Source organism: Naegleria fowleri (assembly GCF_008403515.1).
Source record: "Naegleria fowleri strain ATCC 30894 chromosome Unknown tig77, whole genome shotgun sequence".
NCBI lineage: Eukaryota > Heterolobosea > Eutetramitea > Acrasida > Naegleriidae > Naegleria > Naegleria fowleri.
This window is the reverse complement of record NW_025408009.1, coordinates 22,134-42,375: the sequence shown is the minus strand read 5'-3', so window position 1 is coordinate 42,375 and position 20,242 is coordinate 22,134. Positions and strand designations below refer to the sequence as shown.

The 20,242-nt window shown below is 37.1% G+C and overlaps 10 protein-coding genes across 10 annotated transcripts in view; 7 read left to right on the top strand and 3 right to left on the bottom strand.

Moving 5' to 3' along the window:
• FDP41_010207 (uncharacterized protein) overlaps positions 1-1,536 on the top strand; it is a gene marked incomplete at both ends in the record, with an annotated part of 4,584 nt that extends 3,048 nt beyond the window's left edge. The window contains 2 exons of the mRNA XM_044700480.1: positions 27-667; positions 717-1,536. Of these exons, the coding sequence (XP_044556247.1) occupies positions 27-667; positions 717-1,536 (1,461 nt within the window). The remainder of the gene's footprint in view (positions 1-26; positions 668-716) is intronic.
• Positions 1,537-1,613: 77 nt separating this feature from the next.
• On the top strand, positions 1,614-3,318 carry FDP41_010206 (uncharacterized protein; the record flags this gene model as incomplete). The annotated part of the gene is made up of 2 exons (XM_044700479.1): positions 1,614-2,927; positions 2,992-3,318. The coding sequence occupies 2 exons, from the start codon at positions 1,614-1,616 to the stop codon at positions 3,316-3,318; spliced, it is 1,641 nt and encodes a 546-aa protein (XP_044556246.1).
• Positions 3,319-3,356: 38 nt separating this feature from the next.
• FDP41_010205 (uncharacterized protein) lies at positions 3,357-6,024 on the bottom strand (the record flags this gene model as incomplete). The annotated part of the gene is made up of 3 exons (XM_044700478.1): positions 3,357-3,712; positions 3,764-5,251; positions 5,337-6,024. The coding sequence occupies 3 exons, from the start codon at positions 6,022-6,024 to the stop codon at positions 3,357-3,359; spliced, it is 2,532 nt and encodes an 843-aa protein (XP_044556245.1).
• Positions 6,025-6,437: 413 nt separating this feature from the next.
• FDP41_010204 (uncharacterized protein) lies at positions 6,438-8,662 on the top strand (the record flags this gene model as incomplete). Its single annotated transcript, XM_044700477.1, has 6 exons — positions 6,438-6,891; positions 6,990-7,102; positions 7,200-7,428; positions 7,869-8,258; positions 8,403-8,515; positions 8,624-8,662. 6 exons carry the CDS (start codon positions 6,438-6,440, stop codon positions 8,660-8,662), a joined length of 1,338 nt encoding a protein of 445 aa, XP_044556244.1.
• Positions 8,663-9,060: 398 nt separating this feature from the next.
• FDP41_010203 (uncharacterized protein) lies at positions 9,061-13,041 on the bottom strand (the record flags this gene model as incomplete). Its single annotated transcript, XM_044700476.1, has 3 exons — positions 9,061-11,756; positions 11,851-12,672; positions 12,729-13,041. The coding sequence occupies 3 exons, from the start codon at positions 13,039-13,041 to the stop codon at positions 9,061-9,063; spliced, it is 3,831 nt and encodes a 1,276-aa protein (XP_044556243.1).
• Positions 13,042-13,466: 425 nt separating this feature from the next.
• On the bottom strand, positions 13,467-15,532 carry FDP41_010202 (uncharacterized protein; the record flags this gene model as incomplete). The annotated part of the gene is made up of 6 exons (XM_044700475.1): positions 13,467-13,717; positions 13,813-13,932; positions 13,988-14,292; positions 14,349-14,520; positions 14,666-15,068; positions 15,368-15,532. 6 exons carry the CDS (start codon positions 15,530-15,532, stop codon positions 13,467-13,469), a joined length of 1,416 nt encoding a protein of 471 aa, XP_044556242.1.
• Positions 15,533-16,029: 497 nt separating this feature from the next.
• FDP41_010201 (uncharacterized protein) lies at positions 16,030-16,680 on the top strand (the record flags this gene model as incomplete). Its single annotated transcript, XM_044700474.1, has 2 exons — positions 16,030-16,197; positions 16,291-16,680. 2 exons carry the CDS (start codon positions 16,030-16,032, stop codon positions 16,678-16,680), a joined length of 558 nt encoding a protein of 185 aa, XP_044556241.1.
• Positions 16,681-16,709: 29 nt separating this feature from the next.
• On the top strand, positions 16,710-17,108 carry FDP41_010200 (uncharacterized protein; the record flags this gene model as incomplete). Its single annotated transcript, XM_044700473.1, has 1 exon — positions 16,710-17,108. One exon carries the CDS (start codon positions 16,710-16,712, stop codon positions 17,106-17,108), a length of 399 nt encoding a protein of 132 aa, XP_044556240.1.
• Positions 17,109-17,375: 267 nt separating this feature from the next.
• Positions 17,376-18,479, top strand: FDP41_010199 (uncharacterized protein; the record flags this gene model as incomplete). Its single annotated transcript, XM_044700470.1, has 1 exon — positions 17,376-18,479. The coding sequence occupies one exon, from the start codon at positions 17,376-17,378 to the stop codon at positions 18,477-18,479; it is 1,104 nt and encodes a 367-aa protein (XP_044556239.1).
• Positions 18,480-18,658: 179 nt separating this feature from the next.
• On the top strand, positions 18,659-20,020 carry FDP41_010198 (uncharacterized protein; the record flags this gene model as incomplete). Its single annotated transcript, XM_044700469.1, has 1 exon — positions 18,659-20,020. The coding sequence occupies one exon, from the start codon at positions 18,659-18,661 to the stop codon at positions 20,018-20,020; it is 1,362 nt and encodes a 453-aa protein (XP_044556238.1).
• Positions 20,021-20,242: the final 222 nt, after the last annotated feature.

Genomic DNA, 20,242 nt, shown 5'->3' with positions numbered 1-20,242 from the left:
AATCTTTTACCAAACAACCAATTAAGAGTCGATGGATTTTCCCATACCTTTCACTGATTGCTCTCTTCATAGAAAATGCCTTTTCCAATATTGTCTCAGACTCGATTACACTTAGCATTAATAATGGAACGTCAAACATTAGTTATGATTCTGTGAATATTATCAGAGACGTGTCTGCCATGGTTGTAGTTACATTGGTCTCGTTGGCGATTTGGAATTTTGTGCTGAATCACCTTAGATACATTCTATTCAGATACATGTACGAAATTATGTTTAACGAGAGACAAGTATCTTTACAACAAGTGTCACCATTTTTGAAACTCATTTCCAGGAAGAGATTTATGATGCTTTCAAATTGTGCCATGAGTGTGTGTGTGATTGCTTATTTTGTCATTTTCATCTCATTAACAAGAACAAGTGTCATTATATCAACAACATATTCATGGATTATGAGCCTGTCATTTTTTGTGTTTGTTATGATCATGACAATATGTTTAATTGGAATTTATTTGTTTGATATCTATATGGAATTCAAGTATAAGCAAATATCGAGTGAAATGCAAAATGTTGGAAAGGATGTCTTATCTAATGCAACTTCACAAACATCCAAATTAGAAAATTTCGTACAAGGAATCACAAAATCATTTCCTAAAACTGGTGTAAAAAGGTGTTCAAGTGAATTTGAATTTCTATTCAACTTCATCTTTCCTACGAAGATTGCAACATTTCTTTTCTACCAATGACAGATTATTCTTTAGATTAGAGGCTGTCATATTTTTCACATCGATTGTGTTCTATATTGTTGCTTATGCATTAGGTTTTTCTGTTCTATCAAACTCCTCAACAAGCTCAATCACAAGCACTTATTCACAAATAACTACCTCCGATGATATGAACACAATTCTCCAATTGGCGTTCAATTTGGTTTTTCAAACATTATTTGAAGCTGGATTTATCATTTCATTTGGTGGATTGGTATTTATTGGTGCATTTATTAAGAACTCCAAGAATGTATCAACAAGAGACGCATCATCTTCAACAACTATGAACATGGATCAGAATGAACAGGATGATGTTTCTAAGCTTTTGAAAAATCCAAGCGCCAAAAAAGTATTTGAACAATTTTGTAAATTAGAATTCTCGTTAGAGAATGTGATTATGTGGAGCAAAGTCGAAAAGTTGAAAGATTTACTGAAAACACATGCAGACCGTGATCTCTATCAAAAGATTATCGAAGAATTGGAAGATTGGAACGAATGTCACTTTTCATCAAGTTCTCGTTTTGAGATTAATTTTTCTTCACAAACAAGAGAAAAGTTTGAAAAAGTGAGAAAAGAATTGAATGCTCATCATCATGGCCAATCCTCAGATGAATTATTGAAACAAGTTTCAGACTTTGCTCAAAGTGCAAACTTGGAACTACTTCTGAATCTCAATGACACCTATTCGAGATTTATTCTCACTTCTGAATACAAAGCACTCTCAAGTATTGAAGAGATTGTCACCGAGTTGAACGAGAATAATAAATTCCAGTAGTGATCGATCACTCTTTTTTGAACCCAATATGTGAAAGTGTCAACGAGAGTTGCTTTTTTTTACAATCATCATAAAAAATGAGCAACCTTTTACTGTTCTTTCCGCTTGTTGTGATGACCATCATGATTTCATCATCAACCAATGCGATGGAAATGATGGAAGGGGGACCAAAAAATCAAACAATATATTATTCTCAAAAGTTCAATCATTGTTGGAATGTATCGGAATACATGACAAATGCTAGAAGTTTTTTAAGAGAGATTGGAAATGAGCAATGGATACCTGATGACTTTGGATGTTCAAATATTTCGTTATGGACGAATTATGGAATTCAGCCTGTTTTAGTGAGATCGGGTGAAGTTGTGTGGTATTATAGTTTTGTGGTTTTTGAGAATATTGGAAAGAGCTATGATGTTTGCACGAAAGTGAGAAGATGGAAAGAATCTCTGCAATTATCATGTGATGCTCTGTTTTGTGACTTTAATGGAACTACAGACTTGGTAACGTTTATTGAAAGAGAGACAAATTTTTCAACAACAATATACGATTGGATCAATTATTGTCAATATTGTACAAATGATAGAACCCTGAGATCCTACAAACAACAGAATTCATACAGTCCAAGTAACTTGAAAACATGTATTTCAAAAGATGAAAAAGTGAGTGAAATGCTGAATCAATTTCCGAGCTCAATAACGTACTGTGGAAACTACCAATTTGGAATACCGTTCATCGTTAACAGTACTGCCATCGAACCGAATGTATTACTCGGACACTACTCTTACATTTGTTATTGTATAGATGGCGATTATTTTGCGCTCAAGTGTGAAAATAATCCCTCTAATTTTGCAGCAAGACAAGCCATTGGCGCTGTGAACTGTATTCTTCATGGACTTTCACTGCTCTTGGCCTTTTTTTCAACATTTATTCCAAAAATTAGGACATGTATCAAGCGAAAGAAAATACTCAACGGAGTGACGATATCAAGTGTGGTATTAAGCGAGTTTGTACTAACTTTTGCAGGTATATTTGAAGTCGCCTACGCAACAAGTACTACATCTACCGTCATTGGTAATATGGGAATTGCTATGGTTTTTGCAAGTCTCTTTACGTGGGTGTTGAGATGGGTATCATTGGTGTTGCTTATCAAGACCAAACGTACCAGAATGGTCATAATACTATACAGTCTATTGGCAATTTTGTTCATTTTGGTTGGAATTGCTCTGCCAATTGTCATGACAATACTTGGAGACTTGAAATCGATTGTTCACTTTTTCTCCTACTACTCAGCTGCAATGTCTGCAGGGACTGTATTCTTATTCGTCATTTCATCAGCATGGATTTATTGGGCAATGAAGCAAATTTCAGATGTGGACATTTTCAACTCTTCCGTAAGTAACTGTTTTCGTTGTGACTCAATTATTTACTTTTTGGCCATATCGAATTCTCTAATAGTTTTTGAAATTTGTAGGGTTGTTTGCCGTGTCTTGTTTCCTATTTTCTTTCTGTTATATGGTTATATCGACAGTACCAGGTGGTTTTTTCAATGGATTAATTGCTGGTGTTATTAACATTGCCATTCATTCTTCGCTTGTCGCCATCTCAAACGGGTTAACGTACTCTGAATTTGATATGGAAGATTTTTATGAATGCTTGAATTATTTAATTTGCAGAAAAGCCAAACATGAAAAAGGACAAATAGAGAGCACACCAATGTCAGCAAATTCTGATCCAAATTCTTCCTATTACTCACAATTATTAACCTCTGAACATGAAAAATAATCTGTCTGATTTCAAGTGCAAATCACTACTAGTATAAGTTAATCAATGGCAACAGAAGACAGGTGTAGAGATTCATTGGATAGAATAAGGATTTCATCAAAACTCTTCTTCATCATAGTATGATAGCTCAATAGAGCAGTTCCCAAATGATGCCCTTCATACTTGGATTTGTCATTTAACACCTTCAAAATATTGAGAATACGATTAGTTGATTCAGCATCTTCAGGGTGTTTTTCTAAGTGTGTTGTAAGAATTTTTTGAGATTCCATGATTCTTTCCAAAATGATACTATCTGACATGGAAGACAAATTACGATCTTCAAATATTGAAAAGGCGGCTTCAAAGTCTTTGAATCTACTGTTAGTCTTTTGCTGTTCTAGCTCATACATCCATTCTATGCACAAGGGTACGTTAGAACAATGACTTTGTTGCTTGACTCACTTACCGTCTCTTTCAAAATTGTTTTCTTTCATGACTTCATAAATGGAAGAAACAGAGCCATGGAAGGTTTCATTCTCAATTAACAACCTCTCCACTGGTCTCACCACGAATGCGCTTTTTCCTTCAGCACAGACAGAATTTGAATCTGCTAAAATATGACACTTTCGAGCGTGACACAACGACGCGAGTTTCTTTGAATTTTCAATCAATGGACCCACAATACTGTAAACTCTCATTTGATTTGTTCCTAGATTTCCAATATTAGTCTTTCCAGTCGCAATACCAATACAAATATACGCTTTTCCGAAATTCTTCAAAGCACTTTCGAGAGTCTTTGCAATTTTCAGAGATGCATCCATGGCTGCCAGGTTGGGCTTTCTCTTGCCTTGTGTGAATGAGAGCCGATATTCATCAACGCCAAGCACTTGAACATCAGCTTGCATGGACTTGGAAACCACACTTAATCCATTGGCAATTTTTGCAAAAACATGAGAGATTTCCGAGACTGTCACGCTTTTAAACATGTCCACAATTCGGATCGTCACAACACTCACTTCCTTTTCGATCAATCCTAATTTGAATAAATTACCATGAGGATCTAATTTCTTATTAATAAGACTGCTGCCATTACGAGATGAGAATGAAAATCCGTGACTACTTAATCCTACCATAGTGTGCTGCTCATTATGGACTGCTATTTTAGAATTCGATTCATGCAAGGTATTTGATTTGCGAGGGTCAATGATATTTTGCTCCTCTTCCTCCATGTTTCTCAACTGATTAAATATTGCCTCTGGTAAGAAGCTTTTGAATTCATTAAGCCACGCAACCATGTCATGAAGATCTTCATAAATCGAGTCAATCTCTTTAAATCTTGACGACGTGAAGCTCATTTTGTCGAGATCGAATTTCTTAATTTTCATAAACTGGTTTTTCAAATACCTTAATGGATGAGTAATTAAGTAGCCAATAACAATACTCATTAGTAGACCTATGAAAATGACAACAGTAGCAATAGCTATTGATATACCAGTATTGATCGTAGAAGTTTTAGTGACGTCCTCCATATAAATCACCATATAAACATTCCAACTCAAATTTTCAAGCTCAAAGTTCATGCGGTAAATTAAATAATCGACACCCATACTATTGATTTGAAAACTGTCTGGGGTATTAGATAGTGCTCCGTATTTGTTTGCAATATCTTTCATAAGAATTCCTGCATTTCTATCTGTCAACTCAAACAAGGAGACACGAGATATCTTGTTCAGAGCGGTTGTGTTAATAGAACCTCCAATAACCATGCCAGAGGATTCTGAGACCAGGACATAACCATTTCCAAGAAGCTTCAATGACGAAAGGAACCGTTCAATTGAGAGTAAAGAAATATTGACTTTGGAAATACCAACCACGCTTTTAGTCTTATTGGCAGCGTATAAAACAGGATCAAATAACTTGGCAGAATAATACATCACTGAGGTGCTATTGGTAACTATTAATTTGACATGTGACATTCAAAGGTGGCGAAAGTTTCAAGCATGTCACAATTACAAAAAGTGTTACACTCTTACACTTACCAATATAAGTATCCCCATACACTCCATCTCTTTGATACAAATCAAAATATTTCATACTTGTGACATAGTAGTCTCTTTGTGACACAATGAATGGTGTCGTCTGATTACTAAAAATAGAGACCTTGGATCCATCAGTCTCATTAGCATACCACACCTCTACTCCAATCATACCTTCTGGTTTATAATACATGATGAATTGTTGGTTTGAAACGCCATTTTTAAAATATGTCAAATTCGTGTATGAATAGAATTCATTTGGAAAATAGACACCAAATCCTGAGAAGCGATAAATTTCATTCTTCGTCCACAAATAATTCAGAGCTCTTCTTCCAATAACACCACTGTTGAAATCTTCTGCAATCGTTTTAGCCAATCCTGAAATGGGTGAAATTTCTCCTTTCAAGTACACAATAATCTTATTTCCAACTTGAGAAATTAAGGAATTTGACAGCTCTGTAAATGTTTGATTGGAACCAATAAATGAAGCTAACCAAATCAACACTGAACATGTCACCAGTAAAGCAATGATCATTAAAATAATGACCACTCTCAATGAAAACCATCCTTCAAGAGCAACAGGTTTCTTATCCAAAATATTTCCAGAATTGTTGGGTGTTTGAAGCAATTCTTGATTTACAGAGTCGGTGGATGAGGTGGTAGAGACTGTGGGAACAATCTTTCTCGTCATGATCTTTTACAATTTTTTTTTGTATTTCGTTGTTGAAATCGAAGAGTCTAATGGAGAGAAGTTTTACATTTCGGCAGCTCCCGAAAGAGATACATCTCTAGCGACAGGTTTGTATTTGATTTCTAGGAATTGTAAATTATTACATTTTTTCTTTTGGCCACTTGATGGCCATGTTTGACAAGAGAGAGATTCAACGCGTTGACTACTTCATTGTCTCACTTTGTCCATTCACAGAACTCATTCACCGGAGGTGCCTCACATCATTCTTATCCTCTCACGAAAGCACATTTTTTTCATAATCCTATTGGTTGGTTATTATAATCGCGCACATTTGATCATCAAGTCTGTATTCAAGATTCAAAAGAACGAGCTGAAAGTGGGCAAACTCTCTCAAATCATCATCCTTACAAAAAATGTCCAAACTCTTCCTCTGTTCCGTCTTGTTGGTGTTCTTTGCGGCTTGTTGTGTGCTCGCTGCTGATTCAGAGTCGTTGCTTTCTAACGGAGCTACTTTGGTCGTAAACACGGATTCTTTGAATGTCCGAAGTGGACCATGTACCAACCAAGGAGTGATTACAAGCCTTTCACTAGGTACTTCAGTAACTTATATTGGTGAAACTGCGAGCGGATGTGGTTATTCTTGGCATAAAATTAGAGGCAGCTTTGGAGTTGGTTATGCTGCTTCTCAATATTTGAATGAACAGTCAAACAATGGTGGTTCTTCTGGTGCTAGCATTACTGTGGATCAATTGAAGGCTTGTATGCCTGGATTGTCTGCAAGCAAGGCTAATATTTATATCAATTATTTGAATGATGCTTTGAGAACTGGTAACATCAACACTTGTTGCAGAAAGAGTGCTTTCTTGGGTAAGTTTTTTGGTGTGGATCTTGAAAGACTGTGAATTGACAAACGCTGTCAACTAATTTCCATTTTTGGTCAACTCACTGGCGTCAACGAAAATCAGCCCAACTTGCTCACGAGTCTGGAGATCTCAACTGGTGGGTTGAATTCGCTTCTGGTGCTGCTTATGAAGGAAGAAAGGATCTCGGAAACATCTATCCTGGCGATGGTGTCAGAGTAAGTAGTGATGAATTATATATAACATTCACAATACATCGTTTGTATTCACACAACAAATGCTTGAACTCAACCATTTGAACCTCATTATGAACAGTATAAGGGAAGAGGCCCAATTCAAATCACTGGTAGAGCTAACTACAGAGCTGCTGGTCAAGCCATTGGTGTTGATTTGGAAAATAATCCAACCAGAGCTGCTGACACTGATGTTGGTTTTAGAACTGCTGTCTGGTTCTGGAATTCTCGTTCATTGAACCAATATGCTGATCATTGTGATCAAGCTAACTTTGATATCATCACAAGAAGAATCAACGGAGGATACAATGGTAAGGCTGACAGAGATGCCAAGTGGAGACGTGCTAGAAGTGTTTTGGGTTGTTAAACTTTTGTTCATGTTGCTTTATTTATTGTATTTTTACCCATAAACTTCAAATTGTTCTACAATTAATTGAAAAAGGTGTTTAGTTTCTTGATGATTGTTAGTGTATTGAAGCAAAACAATAATCTGCGTACGGTGAATCCAACTCATCTATCAGGATTTGTGCGATTTCATTTGTTTAAATCACCCTTAATCTGTCGATAAAACCAGATCGTGATAATAGCATTTTCCATTGTCACTAATCATTACTAAGTTTCTGTAAAGTGACATCGTTTCATGAAATGAGGACTTTTTCTGAAACCAAATAGGCTTTCCTCCATTTCTCAATTACAAAAATCAGAAAAATCTTGATTACTATAACCGCTAGGGCAAATCAAACTTCTGAAGTCGCACTTTTAGCACAATCATTGAACATACGTTCGGGACCATGTACCAATAAACGAGTATTGGCTTCTCTCACGCAAGGCAAACAAGTCACTTACACTGGTAAAACAGTGAGAGGATGTGGTTATTTGTGGCATTCTGTCAGAGGTGCTTTCGGTTTGGGATATGCTGCTACTCAATTCTTGTCCGAGAAGAGATCCTCAAAACAATCACCAAGCAAACCAAGTGGACCATCCAGTCCAAAGCCAACTGCTGGTGGTTTGACTGCTGCTCAATTAATGAGATGCATGCCAAATTTGAGAACAAGCAAAGCTGTTACTTATATCCCATATTTGAATGCTGCTATGAAGAGTGGAAATATCAACACTTGCTGCAGAAGAAGTGCTTTCTTGGGTAAGTGTTCCAGCATGATCTTACGTGACAGTGTCGAACTCCTTCGATATGTTATGATATATTTTCTGTCAATGCTGTTGACATGGTCATGATAACAACCATCAAATCGTCAAATTCAAACATAATACCATACATCATGAATAGCTCAATTGGCTCACGAAAGTGGTGATCTAAACTGGTGGGTTGAATTTGCTAGCGGAAGAGAATATGAAGGAAGAAGAGATCTCGGCAATATTTACCCAGGCGATGGTGTTAGAGTAAGTATCTATCACCTCTTTCAATACGGTAATATCAAATACTATTCTTCTACTGAACGAATTTTAAATTAATGAAATAACAAAATCTCACAACAAAAACAACAACAGTATAAGGGAAGAGGCCCAATTCAAATCACTGGTAGTTAGCTAACTACAGAGCTGCTGGAAGAGCTCTCGGAATTGATTTGGAGGGGACATCCAACCAGAGCCTCCGATGTTGATGTTGGTTTCAGAACGGCTGTCTGGTTCTGGAATACTCGTTCCTTAAACACTTACGCTGATCGTTGCAATCAAGCCAACTTTGATATCATCACAAGAAGAATCAACGGAGGATACAATGGTAAGGCTGAAAGAGATGCCAAGTGGAGACATATCCGATCTGTGTTGGGTTGTTAAACTATAAGGATGATGATGAATATTTTTTTGTGTTGTTTTTTTCTTCTTTTTTTGTAAACTGTTCATCTGAGGAATTAAGGAAGGAAATAAAACTTGTCACACAAGAAAACCAACAACATTGGAAGACAAATTCTCGAAAGCTAAACTCGTTAGTTATATTTATTGGACAAGACAATTAAAATATCTAAGGCGTCCACCCAATCTGTTCGATCCTCAGAAGAAGAAGCATCAAATATGTAGGTTCGAGTAGCAGTCGACAATTTGAAACAATACAATCTACCACTCAAGTCCTTGTCACTCTCAGATGCATATTGAACTCGTGTACCCTTCAATGGGATGGAATCAATTGGCTTTGGATCTCCTTTCTGTTTATAATAAGAGAGTTGATATTGGCTTGGAGAGGATTCTACACTTTCAATAATGAAATATCGTTTCTTCCAACTCTTAAATCCTCCTCCTTGTTTCACGAGAAATCCTGTTTTGTTTTTTGCTTTCTCTGCTCGATCAGCTGTTGATAAATTTCCACTGTTGCCACTACTTGTGAGAGAGGATGATGAGGAATTTGTGGTTTTTGGTTTGACATTGATGAGAGTGGATCCTCGTACTGAAGTTCGAACAGTAGTGGAAGAACTGCTTAATAAGGACGAAGAAAATGACAAGTTGTCACTTCCATTGCTATCAAACAGTGGATTGGCAAATGCAGTAAAGTCGCTGGTGTAATCATTCGCTGTTTCGAGCTGTTTTGTCGAGTGGTGAACTGGTGTCGATAGAGTAGCGATTGAAGTGGTTCTCAAACGTACAGAAGCACGTTTCTTTTTATCGGTGCTGACATCACCCGAATGTGAAGAGAAGACAGGGAAACGACTTTTAGATTTGGTAGGTCCTAAAATTTCCAAGTTTGGTTCATTGTCTTCATAATAGTCATTATTGGAGGTGTCGTCACTTGTGGAAGTTGTGACTGCATCTGAAGGAGAATGTTCAACAACAGTTGAAGAGGAATGTGAAGTCTCTGGGGTGGAAGTAGATTTTGGTGTTTGTTGTTGTGGTTGTAGTGAAGGAGAGGTCACAATGATCGAACCACTTGTGTTCAAGGTCTTTTTCATGGGTGATGACGTGACAGTGTTGACATTCGAACTTGGAGGAGAAGTGGAAGCTGAGGTGGATGTTGTCACAGGACTGGATGGCGAAGATTGTTCAGTTGGTGATAGACCTTCTTTGGACATGACCACTGTTCTTCTAACCACACGAACAACCTTTTTAGTGGTTGCGACAGGTTGTTGTTGACCGTGTAGTGGAGTTTCTTCCTGGTAAGAGGATGGCTGAGATTGATCATCTTGAACGACTGGTGTTGGTGGTGTTGGTTGTGGCTTTTCATGTTGCTTCTCTTGTTGTTGCGCCTTTAACCTTTCTTGTTTAGCTTCTGCTTGCTTAAGCTCTGCTTGCAATCCTTCTTGTTTGTGTTTGGCAGAAAGGAGTTCTTGTTCTTGTTGTTGGATTTGTTCAGCCTGTTGTGATAATTGTTTCAATAACATGTCATTCTTTTCGTTAAGAGAGGTGATCGTATTATTGAGATCGGTAATGGTGGAATTGAGTTCAGAAATCTTGTCTTTTGCTGCTTGATTTTTGGACTTGTTTTCTTCTTCCAATTTTTCACACTTTTTCTTAAGTTGAGCAAGTTCCTTCTCTAGGTTCTTGATGATATCAATTTTAGTATCGAGTTCACCTTCAAGCTCTGCTTTCTTGTCTTCATATTGTGAGTGAATGTTAGAGATTTGATTTTCCAAATCTGAAATTGTGTTATCTTTCTGTTCGGATTTGTCAGTCAATTCCATAATTTCCTTTTGTAATTCAAGTCGCTCTTGTTTGTGCTTTTGTTGTACTTTTTCCAATTCACTTTGATGTTTGACTTTCAAATCATCAATGGCTTGTAAATGATCATTTTCAGCATCTCGTAGTTTCCTCTCGTGCTCTTTCAAAGCCACAGAATGTTTTTCAGTAACTTCTTTAATTTTTTCAACTATTTCATTTTCATATCGAGCTGTGACTAATTTACGTTCTTCCTCAACTGCCTTATTCTTCTCCATTTCAAGTTCACTCTTTGTTTGTTGAATCAAAAGAATGGATTTTTGCTTTTCTTCTTTTAGAGATATTTCCAAATTATCCACCTTAGATCGTGATTCAACCAATTCTGTTCTCGTTCTCTCCACTTCTGAATTTTTCTCTTCAACCAAAGATTTGAGATTTTTGACTTGATTTTGTTCCTCAGAGAGACTTTCTTTGAGTTGATTGATCTCACTATCATGTTTAGTTGTCAATCGAGTTGTAAGAGATTCAATTTCTGTCTTTTGAGCAGATTTTAAAAGCTCCATAATGGATTTTTGATCTTCACACTCAGAACGTGCTCGGTTAAGATCGTTCTTAGTTTCTTCATATTTTGATTTCAGGCTGGTCAAATTATTTTTCTCATCTTCAAGTTCTTTCTTCACACGTTCATGATCTTTGACAAGTTGTTGATACTGTGAATCCTTTTCCTTGAGATCATTTTGCAGTGCTTCTACCTTCTTCAACAGATCTTGATTTTCCTGATTGATACTCTCAACACTGGACATGTTGGAAAGAACGGCAGTACTTTTTTCGGAGAGCTCTTTCTCAAGTTTTTGATTGGCATCACGGAGAGATGAGAGTTTGTTTTCATAGTCGGTAGTAATACGATCCAACTCGATTTTAGAATCTTTCAGCTTCTTTTCAACTTCTTGCAGTTCATTAGTCAATTTTTCAACCTTGTTTTGGGAAGATGTCTTTTCATCTTCAATATTTCGAGAGTACTCTTCTTGTAATTGTTGAACTTGTTGTGCATGTTGTTTTTGGAGAGTTGATTTTTCAGATTCGAAATGTCTTTCAAGTTTGTCTTTGGCTTTTCAGCGTTTTCTAAATTCAACAAGGCGTTTTCGTGTTTTTCTTCCACTCTACCAATTCAGCAGATTCCTTCTCCAATTCAGAGCGTAAGCTTGAAATTTCCACAGAAAGAGCTTCCTTTTCCTTATTCAACTTTTCAACAGATTGTGTAAGTGAATCAATCTCTGTTTGCAATTGATTCTTTTGTTTCAATTTTTCATCTTGCAGTTGAGTAATCTCAGAAGATAGTTCTTTGATTCTTTGAAGATTGGATGAATTTTGAGAAGCTAATACAGATGATGACTCCACTGATTTTTCTTGCAATTGATCTAGTTGTTGTTGAAGTAGATTAGCCTCTTCCTCTTTTGATTTCAGCTTATTTTGTAAATTACTCAATTTCTCCTGAAGTGAGGTCATGTTTTGTTTGGTCTCGAGTTCTTTTTTGGCTGCCTCTTGAAGACTGGACCTGATCTCAGCAATGGTATTTTCAGATTTTACCTTGTCATTGTTGAGAATTTCATTTTGCTTTTCAGCTTTTTCAGCACGATCTCTCAGTTTGCTCACTTCTTCTCTCTTCTGGCCAAGTTGTGAATTGATTTCTTCAATTTCCTTTTTCAGATCAGAATTCTGTTTTTGTAAATTCTCAATTTGAAGAGTGTTCTCAGAAATCTTGTTATTTAAAGTTTGAATCTCTTTTGATTTATCCTCAATAGTTTTTCTATGTTGAGAGAGGGTAGTTTGAGTGGCTGATAATTTCTTTTCAAGGTCTGCAGCCTTTTCTTTCTCGGTACGCAATTGGTTTTCGAGTTCCTTGAGCTTGGTTTCCAGAGTGGATTTTTCATTTTTCAAATTGGTCAGTTCTTGTTCTTTTGTGAAAGAGAGCTATCTAATTTGGAAGATTTCTCTTTTTCACTGTCAACACTCTTGATCAATGTTTTAAGCTCTTCTTCCTTGGATGAAATGGTCGATTTTAAGGACTCGATATTCGATTTGAGTTGTGATACCTCCTTTTCGAGCTCTAACTTTTGTTTCTTCTCTACTTCCAACTCATTGAAAGTATTTTCTCTACTTGCCTTTTCTTGTTTCACACTTTCTTTCAAGTAAGAGATTTCTAATTTGTTTTGTTCAATTGATTTTTCATATTCAGCATTTTCTTTTTGATAAGTGGAAATCTTTGAACTTGCTTCTTGTTCTTGCTTCTCCAAAGCGGCAATCCTTTGTGACAATTCGTTCATTGTTTGTTTTGTTTGTCAATTTCTTGTTTGAGAGCATTTCTTTCTTCCAAGGTCTTGTTCATTTCATCCTTCAGTTTGGAAACTTCTTTCTTTGATTCCTCGAGCTGTTTGTTCAGCAAAGTAATATTCTTTTCATTTTCAATCTTGATAAGACTGAGTTGTGTGTTAATGGTTTCTAACATGGAAGGACCCATGGTTTCAAAAGTGAAGTTTGAGCGTTTGCACAAAATTGTTTCACATCTACTGTTAATTTTTCTCTCACTTCAGTCTTGGCACGTTTGATTTGCTTTCTCAGTAACAACAACTTGCTTGAAATAGTGGTCTTATAATTTTCATGAGCGGACTCGAGTTTTTCTGCTGTTCTGTCAAGGTTTCAATTTCTCTCAGCTTTTCGGAGAGAGCTTTGCTGGTACTTTCAAGCTTTTCTAATTGCTCCTTGATCTTTTCTTCATCCTCGGCTGTTTTTGTTTGAGTTCTTGTTCAGAAGATTTCACCTTGCTAAGTTGAAGTTGTAACTGATCGATCTGATCCTTCAGTGTGGAATTGACCTCTTGTAATGCTCTATATTGAGAGTTTGTTTCTTCCAAGTTTTGTTGCAAATTCTTAATTTGTTGCTTTTGTTGGTAGTACTCCTTTTCTGTGTCTTGAAGTTTTTTGAGATCCGTAGCAACGGAAGCTGTTTCGTGTCATGATGGTATTTGCATAATAGTCAGCAATGCAAACAATTCGTTGCAAAATTAATATCCAATTGCTATCACGTGAAACACTTACTAATTAATTGTTCTGCAGTAGAGTCAATGGTCTTTGTGAGATCAGAAACAGGAGCTAAACCTGGATGAGAACTTAATTTTTCCGTTGTGATGGATGAAACAGCAACATCTCCATCAGTACCTGCAACAACAGCGTCATCCGGCACAAATGGTAAAAGGTTCTCTGTTTTCCTCACCTCGTACCACAAGGTTTTTCAAAGCTGTGTCCGCAAATTCCAAAACTCCCAGAGTGAATTGAGCTGCATGAGGAATGGCGGGTGAGCAATTTATAAAGGTGGTAGCAATACAGTTGTGCAAAGAGCGAGAATATAGAATAGCTGATAAGCTCGAGGAATAGAACTGGGAGTCATCCTCTTGAGATTTGGGATCATTCATCAAGTTGCACAAATCGGAAAATGTCGCATGTCCATTTTCGAGTTCTTCGGCCTCTTCTTCTGAAATATCAATTAAGGGAGATTCAAGATCGATACAAGTCAATTTGCTACAGATGGTTTTTGCTTTTCATTGTCCTTTTGTGTCACGGTTAATTCAACAAACAGGTTGGAAGCAAATTTTGTATCTTTTTTAACTTTTTCAATTTTTCGTTTTTGAATTGATGAAGCCAAAATGTCTAATAACTCGTCATCAGCCTCCACGAATTGTTCAATGAGTCCGTTAATTTCAATTTCTTGTGTATCCTCCTGCAATAGACATTCGAGACCAGTGAAATCTTGATGTAAATTGTGGTTGTTATGATGTTAGTATGTCAATCATTACATGAAATAGTTGTATTATCATGAAATAAAATCAGGCATGTCATGAATGACATTTTAATCAAAAAGTCAACAGAGTTTCAACCAATCTAAAATACCTACCTTCGGAGTGTTGTTGTTGAACATGACTATCATTCAACAAATCACAAATGATACCACTTCCACTCCATACTTCATAAACACTCACTTTAATTGTGAATGAAAGTGTTTCTGGACTCTCCACAATAGCATCGAAAATTCCACGAACAAATCTCGGCAGAATACCATCAGTGTCCTTTTCCTCTTGCCAATCGATCACTGAGCCAGCATTCACAGCTTCGGAGCCCAATATTGTGAAAGTTTTACCTGACTTGGGTGGTGCACCCCATGACAAGAAGGTAACATTTCGACCAGACATGAAGGTAGAGATCATCGGGCGGGCTGCTTCTTCAAAGACTTCGCCCTGAGCTGTGTTCATGTTAAAAACCCGATCGAATTGAAATTCTTTGGGTTGATCAACACCATACTATTTTTGCGAGTCATTGGTGAATGAATAAATGTTGGGCAAAGTAGTAGCAGAAGTAACAATGATGGTATTCCAGTTAGTAACATCAGCACACCCATGGTTGATGGTCCCAATGAGATCAACAGGAGTCATAGAGACAAATTCACGTGGTCAGGAGTCGATGAATAAATACGACCATTACGATGAGGAAAAGTGGTTCATATGATACAATACAAATAGAGATGTCAAAACACATCAGATGTTCGAGTCCATAGAAATTCAAATTTCATCGGATGTTACACACACGACAAAATACAAACCTTCAACAGGAGCTTCTTTCCTGACTTGTGAAAGGCAGCACAACACTTTGTGGCATCATCTTTGTTGGCTGTAGGTGGATCGATTGCGAGAACGTGTGGTCTGAAACGAATGAAAACTCGTAATTTCTCATCCGTCGTCGTCGAGGTGGGTGTTGTGCTTGTCATTTTTTTGGTGATGAGAGCTACTGCGAATGTCAATCTGTCGTAGAGCAAGGCAGGCAGGTTCAAAATGAGTTTTCAAAAACAAGGGAGATAGAAACTAATTATTCTCAAGAGAAGAGCTCCTAATCCAAACTCGTATCTTGTCTCCTCCAAAATAAACATCATGAATTGAGAACTGACTGCAGTGTAATCATTGCCTGGATCTAAAAACAACAACAACAACATGACATCGAAATGTCTTATTGTTTGTTAAAGCTTATCATAATTTAAGTAGAAGTGAATGCGGGATCCGATCTTATAAGATAAAGTGGAGAAAAAACCCAACTTCTCCTAATTTATTGTGGATATATTTTATGATTATATTATTTAAGAAAAAATATGCAAAGTTCTCAAAATTTACAGCCTCAAGCAACCTTACCATAGAGGATCATCATCAAGAACAGCATGGGACGTCGGTACTCTCATCCTCAGAGTCTTCAACATCATCGTCATTATCAACAATGACTCCGAGTATGGATCAGAGTCATGAATTAATTCCTGAAGCTCCTGTTGCCGATGAGAGCTTGAATGTCCAGCAAGAAATTGGAGAAATGACAGCATTAGAAGCTCTTGATTTTCTGATTGAGGAAAATAAAAAACTGTGGAAAGAAAAGATAAAATTTGAGAATGTAAGTCATTCCGAGTGAGCCCGTTGACTCAAAATGTTAATTGTTTATTTCAATATCCCATCCCATCATCATCATTGGTTCAACAACGGACAGTACGCCTACGCCTTAAATCAAAGTTTATTAGAATCGGAATCAAAATTGAAAAAACTAGCAAGATATAAAAAAGCCTTCTTGCAAGAGCAAGAGGAAAAAGAAAAGATGAGAATCCAAAATGAAAAACTTGAGAACGAAATTAAAAAAGTGAGAGAAGAAAAATCAAGATCTTTCACGTCGACGAATCAATCAAACTTGGATCTGCTCCAGAGTAACATTGCAAAAATGCAAATACAAACACAACAACATGAAAAAGAGAAACAGCATCTGTCCCTTCAAGTTAGAAAAATCAAAACAAAAATCATTGAGACAAAGTTGGATCAGAAATCTTTGAAAAGTGAAGCCAAGTTCTTAAGCACTAAATTTTCAGACGAGTTTTCTTCCTTATAGAAACAATTAAGGATAACATAAACATGAAAATGGATCAAATGGACAATGAACTCGATAAAATGGAAAAACAATATAACAACGTGTTGAAGGATAGCGAAGATCAAGTTAGAGAAACAGCAGGCTTCTTGTTAAAAGTTGGGCAAACTGTAAAGAGTTGGAAACGACGATGGTTTGTGTTTAGAAAAGATTTGACCTTCAGTTACTTTAAAACCGTTGAGGATTTGAAGCCAATTGACACGATTGATGTATCAATGGAAGAAAGCTTGGATATCTCTGCAGACGTGACTCAAGGAAAGCCTTTTGCTTTCAAATTGGTGACAAAAGACAGAACTTATTACTTGTGCGCAACCAACGAGGACGAAAAGAGACGATGGATTTCGACACTTAGAAGGTGGTTTGAGGTGAATAAGGCGTACTTGACGAAATGAATCCTTGCACGACCACGCAGAAGGATTATCTCTATAACCACCGGAAATCCATGAGCAACGTAAATTAGGATCATTACGTCCTGCAAGACACTTCAAGCAGTTTCAACACCCAAATCGATTCTGAGTTGTGCGTTCTGTCTCAAATTGTCCAATTACAGGTTTCAGTAACCACAAGTCCGTGGTACGCACGGAAAACAACCTCGAGCACTATATTGCATGAAGGGATTCTTATGCCGGCACACAAGATCAAAAAAAACGCTCAAAAATATGCAACCGCAACAGAGATCGTCCATTCCCTCCAAATCCACCAAAGAATCCAACAACAACACAAAAACACACAACACGGATTACTTGACGACTAGTAATGGAAACAATGTATCAACAACAACAACAACCAACAATACACCTTGGCTACCATCTGCCACCACTGAATCATTCCACAACAATACAAAAAACACCACTAGCATGACTTCAGATCATCCGTTTGGGCCTTTTCAAATTCACCAACAACAACTCGATATAACGATAACAACAACAACACAAACACCACCCACTCAACACTACCCATTGTTGTTCTCATCATCCTCTTCCATTTCACCATCGCCACCATCCTCCTCATCATCAATATCGAACCAATTTACGCCAACGAGTAATGCTCATCCTCCTCCTTCTCTCATCTCCAATATGGTCAACAACTCATTTCCGAATTCAACTCCAATGAATATTTCCTCCCTGTTACCGTTTGCTATTTCACCACCTCCAACACGCTTCTTTTCAATGCTTGTTTCTTCAAGTAGTAGCAATAACAACAACATTAATCATCAACCACAACAAACATTACCAACTCAATCTGTTTCATCATCCACTACTGATGCTGCTATTGGAGTAAGTAGTATTGGTGGCACTGTCGGAAATTACCAAAGTAACAACAACAACCGCATTCATCCATCATCTCCTCAACATTACCTCTCAAACGATAATACTCTCTTCTCCTCAACAACAATTCCACTCCAGCCAGCAATGCCTACAGGAACTAATGAGAGAGGACAACAACAAAACGTGTTTATACCAAGCATTCATGCCAATTTTACCACATTTTCTGGCACTGGTCAAGGATCAAATAACACTTCATCACAACCACCTCCAACAACAACAACAGATAATTATTCTTCAACGTCACAATCAATGCATTCTGATGAAGGGAAGGATGTAATCAATATTGGGCCAAACAATTCGTCGACGTTATCGAATAAGCCTCCCTTGGATGCTCCAGCAGCTGTGTTATTATTGGAGCCTCACTTTCGACGATCATTGACGATCACCATCCGACAATTCCCACATCACTCTACTTTACAAGAAAAACTCAAATGAGTGAAAGATTTTACCGACCACAGCAAAGATCATCCTCCTCATCATGCATAGAAGACATTGACGATGATTCGGGAAGTATTGCTACACTAGTACAGCAAAACAAGTCACGCCAACATAAACACGGTTTATGGATGAATGATCATGATTGTGATCACATTTGTGGTTGTGTAGAAGACAAGATGGAAGCAGAATTGAGATTACAAGATAACTTTGAAACCAATTATTTCCACTCCAAGAAAAGGTCAAACTCTCACAACAGTTACAAGTATGATGACTCAATGAATCCACATAACACAGACGAGGATGAAGAGCCCTCTCACTTTGAATGTATTGAAAATGCCTCAAATCTTATTTCAGGCTCTAGTATTGATGATGACCACCTCATTCAACAACGCAAGAAACGAAAGAAGACACTTGAAGAGAATTTGTTAACAGGCTTTTCCAATTTGTTACAAAATTTAGAGCCTGACTGTGTCTTGTACATATTTCAGTTTTTGAATTGTACAGGAAAAGATAATTGGTTTTGTAACGTTAGAAACATGTATGGAAGGTTTAAAAAGAATAATCAAATTTTGCCACTCTTTAGATACATTACCATAGAGCAACATAGTACGCTCAAGTTAGGATTTGGATCTCTCAAAAATCATCAATCAATGGACTGTAATATTCAGAGTTTATCCATACATCGTAAAACCAATCAGCCACTGGAGTGTGAAATTGGGTATATGAGCAAAGTTGGACGTTCCTTAAAAACCTTCATTTATTACAACCATTGTGGAAATAACCCAACATATCCTTCATACGCTTTACAGGGAGGTAATGTTATCAATATTGATGCCTCATCCTGCGTCGACACAACATCTACCAATTCAAATAATACAAATGGGAAAAGCACATATTCATTCAATGATGGCATGTCATCATCGTCAGAGGATGAATTGGAGGAATCAAGTTTTGAATTGATCGAAGATGAAAATTCTCATGTGATCGGACTGAAGAGAAAATCTCGCTCTGAAGGCTCATGCTTTTTGAAAGAAATCTATAGAAATTGCAAGGCTCTTGAGAAACTAAAAATTGTGGACATGGAAGGTTATGTACCCATTAAGGTCTCTCTTCGCTTACCAGCAAGTCCAAAAGGTGCTAGCCCTCCTCTAGCGTTTTCAAATACTCTACAAAAAATTAGACTCTTTAATTGTGTTCTTCCCTCTCATGCAATGAGCGTAATTTGTAAAATGACACAACTGGAGAGCGTACATTTTGAAAAAACCTTTGTGAGTGACGTGAATGAATATGATTCCCTTCTCTCCCTTACCAAACTTAAGGTTCTAAAGTTGCAAGTTGCACAGCTTCCCAAAAAACTCTTGAAAGACATGCCCACCACATTCACTTCTCTCGAAAAACTCTTTCTGAACGTTTCACAAAAGACAGATGCGTACGATGAAAAATTTAACGTGGAGTTGTTAACTAATCTAAAATCACTGAGTATCATTAGCCACTTTAACCTTGATTTATTGGCTCTCATGAAATTGTACCAGAATTGAGTTTTTACAACTTGGTTTCGATGTTTGCTTTAATCATATCTTCCCCAATGAGAAATTGAAGTATTGCATCCTAAGAAATGTGTTTATTTCACCTGATCGATCCAAAGTACTCATCCAAAACAACACTCTACGATGCCTCAAGTTGTCTCCTGCCAGCATACGAGCAGCACAAAGAGAAATCGCCTACATTACCCAACAAAGAGCTCTCTTAAATAAGCATCC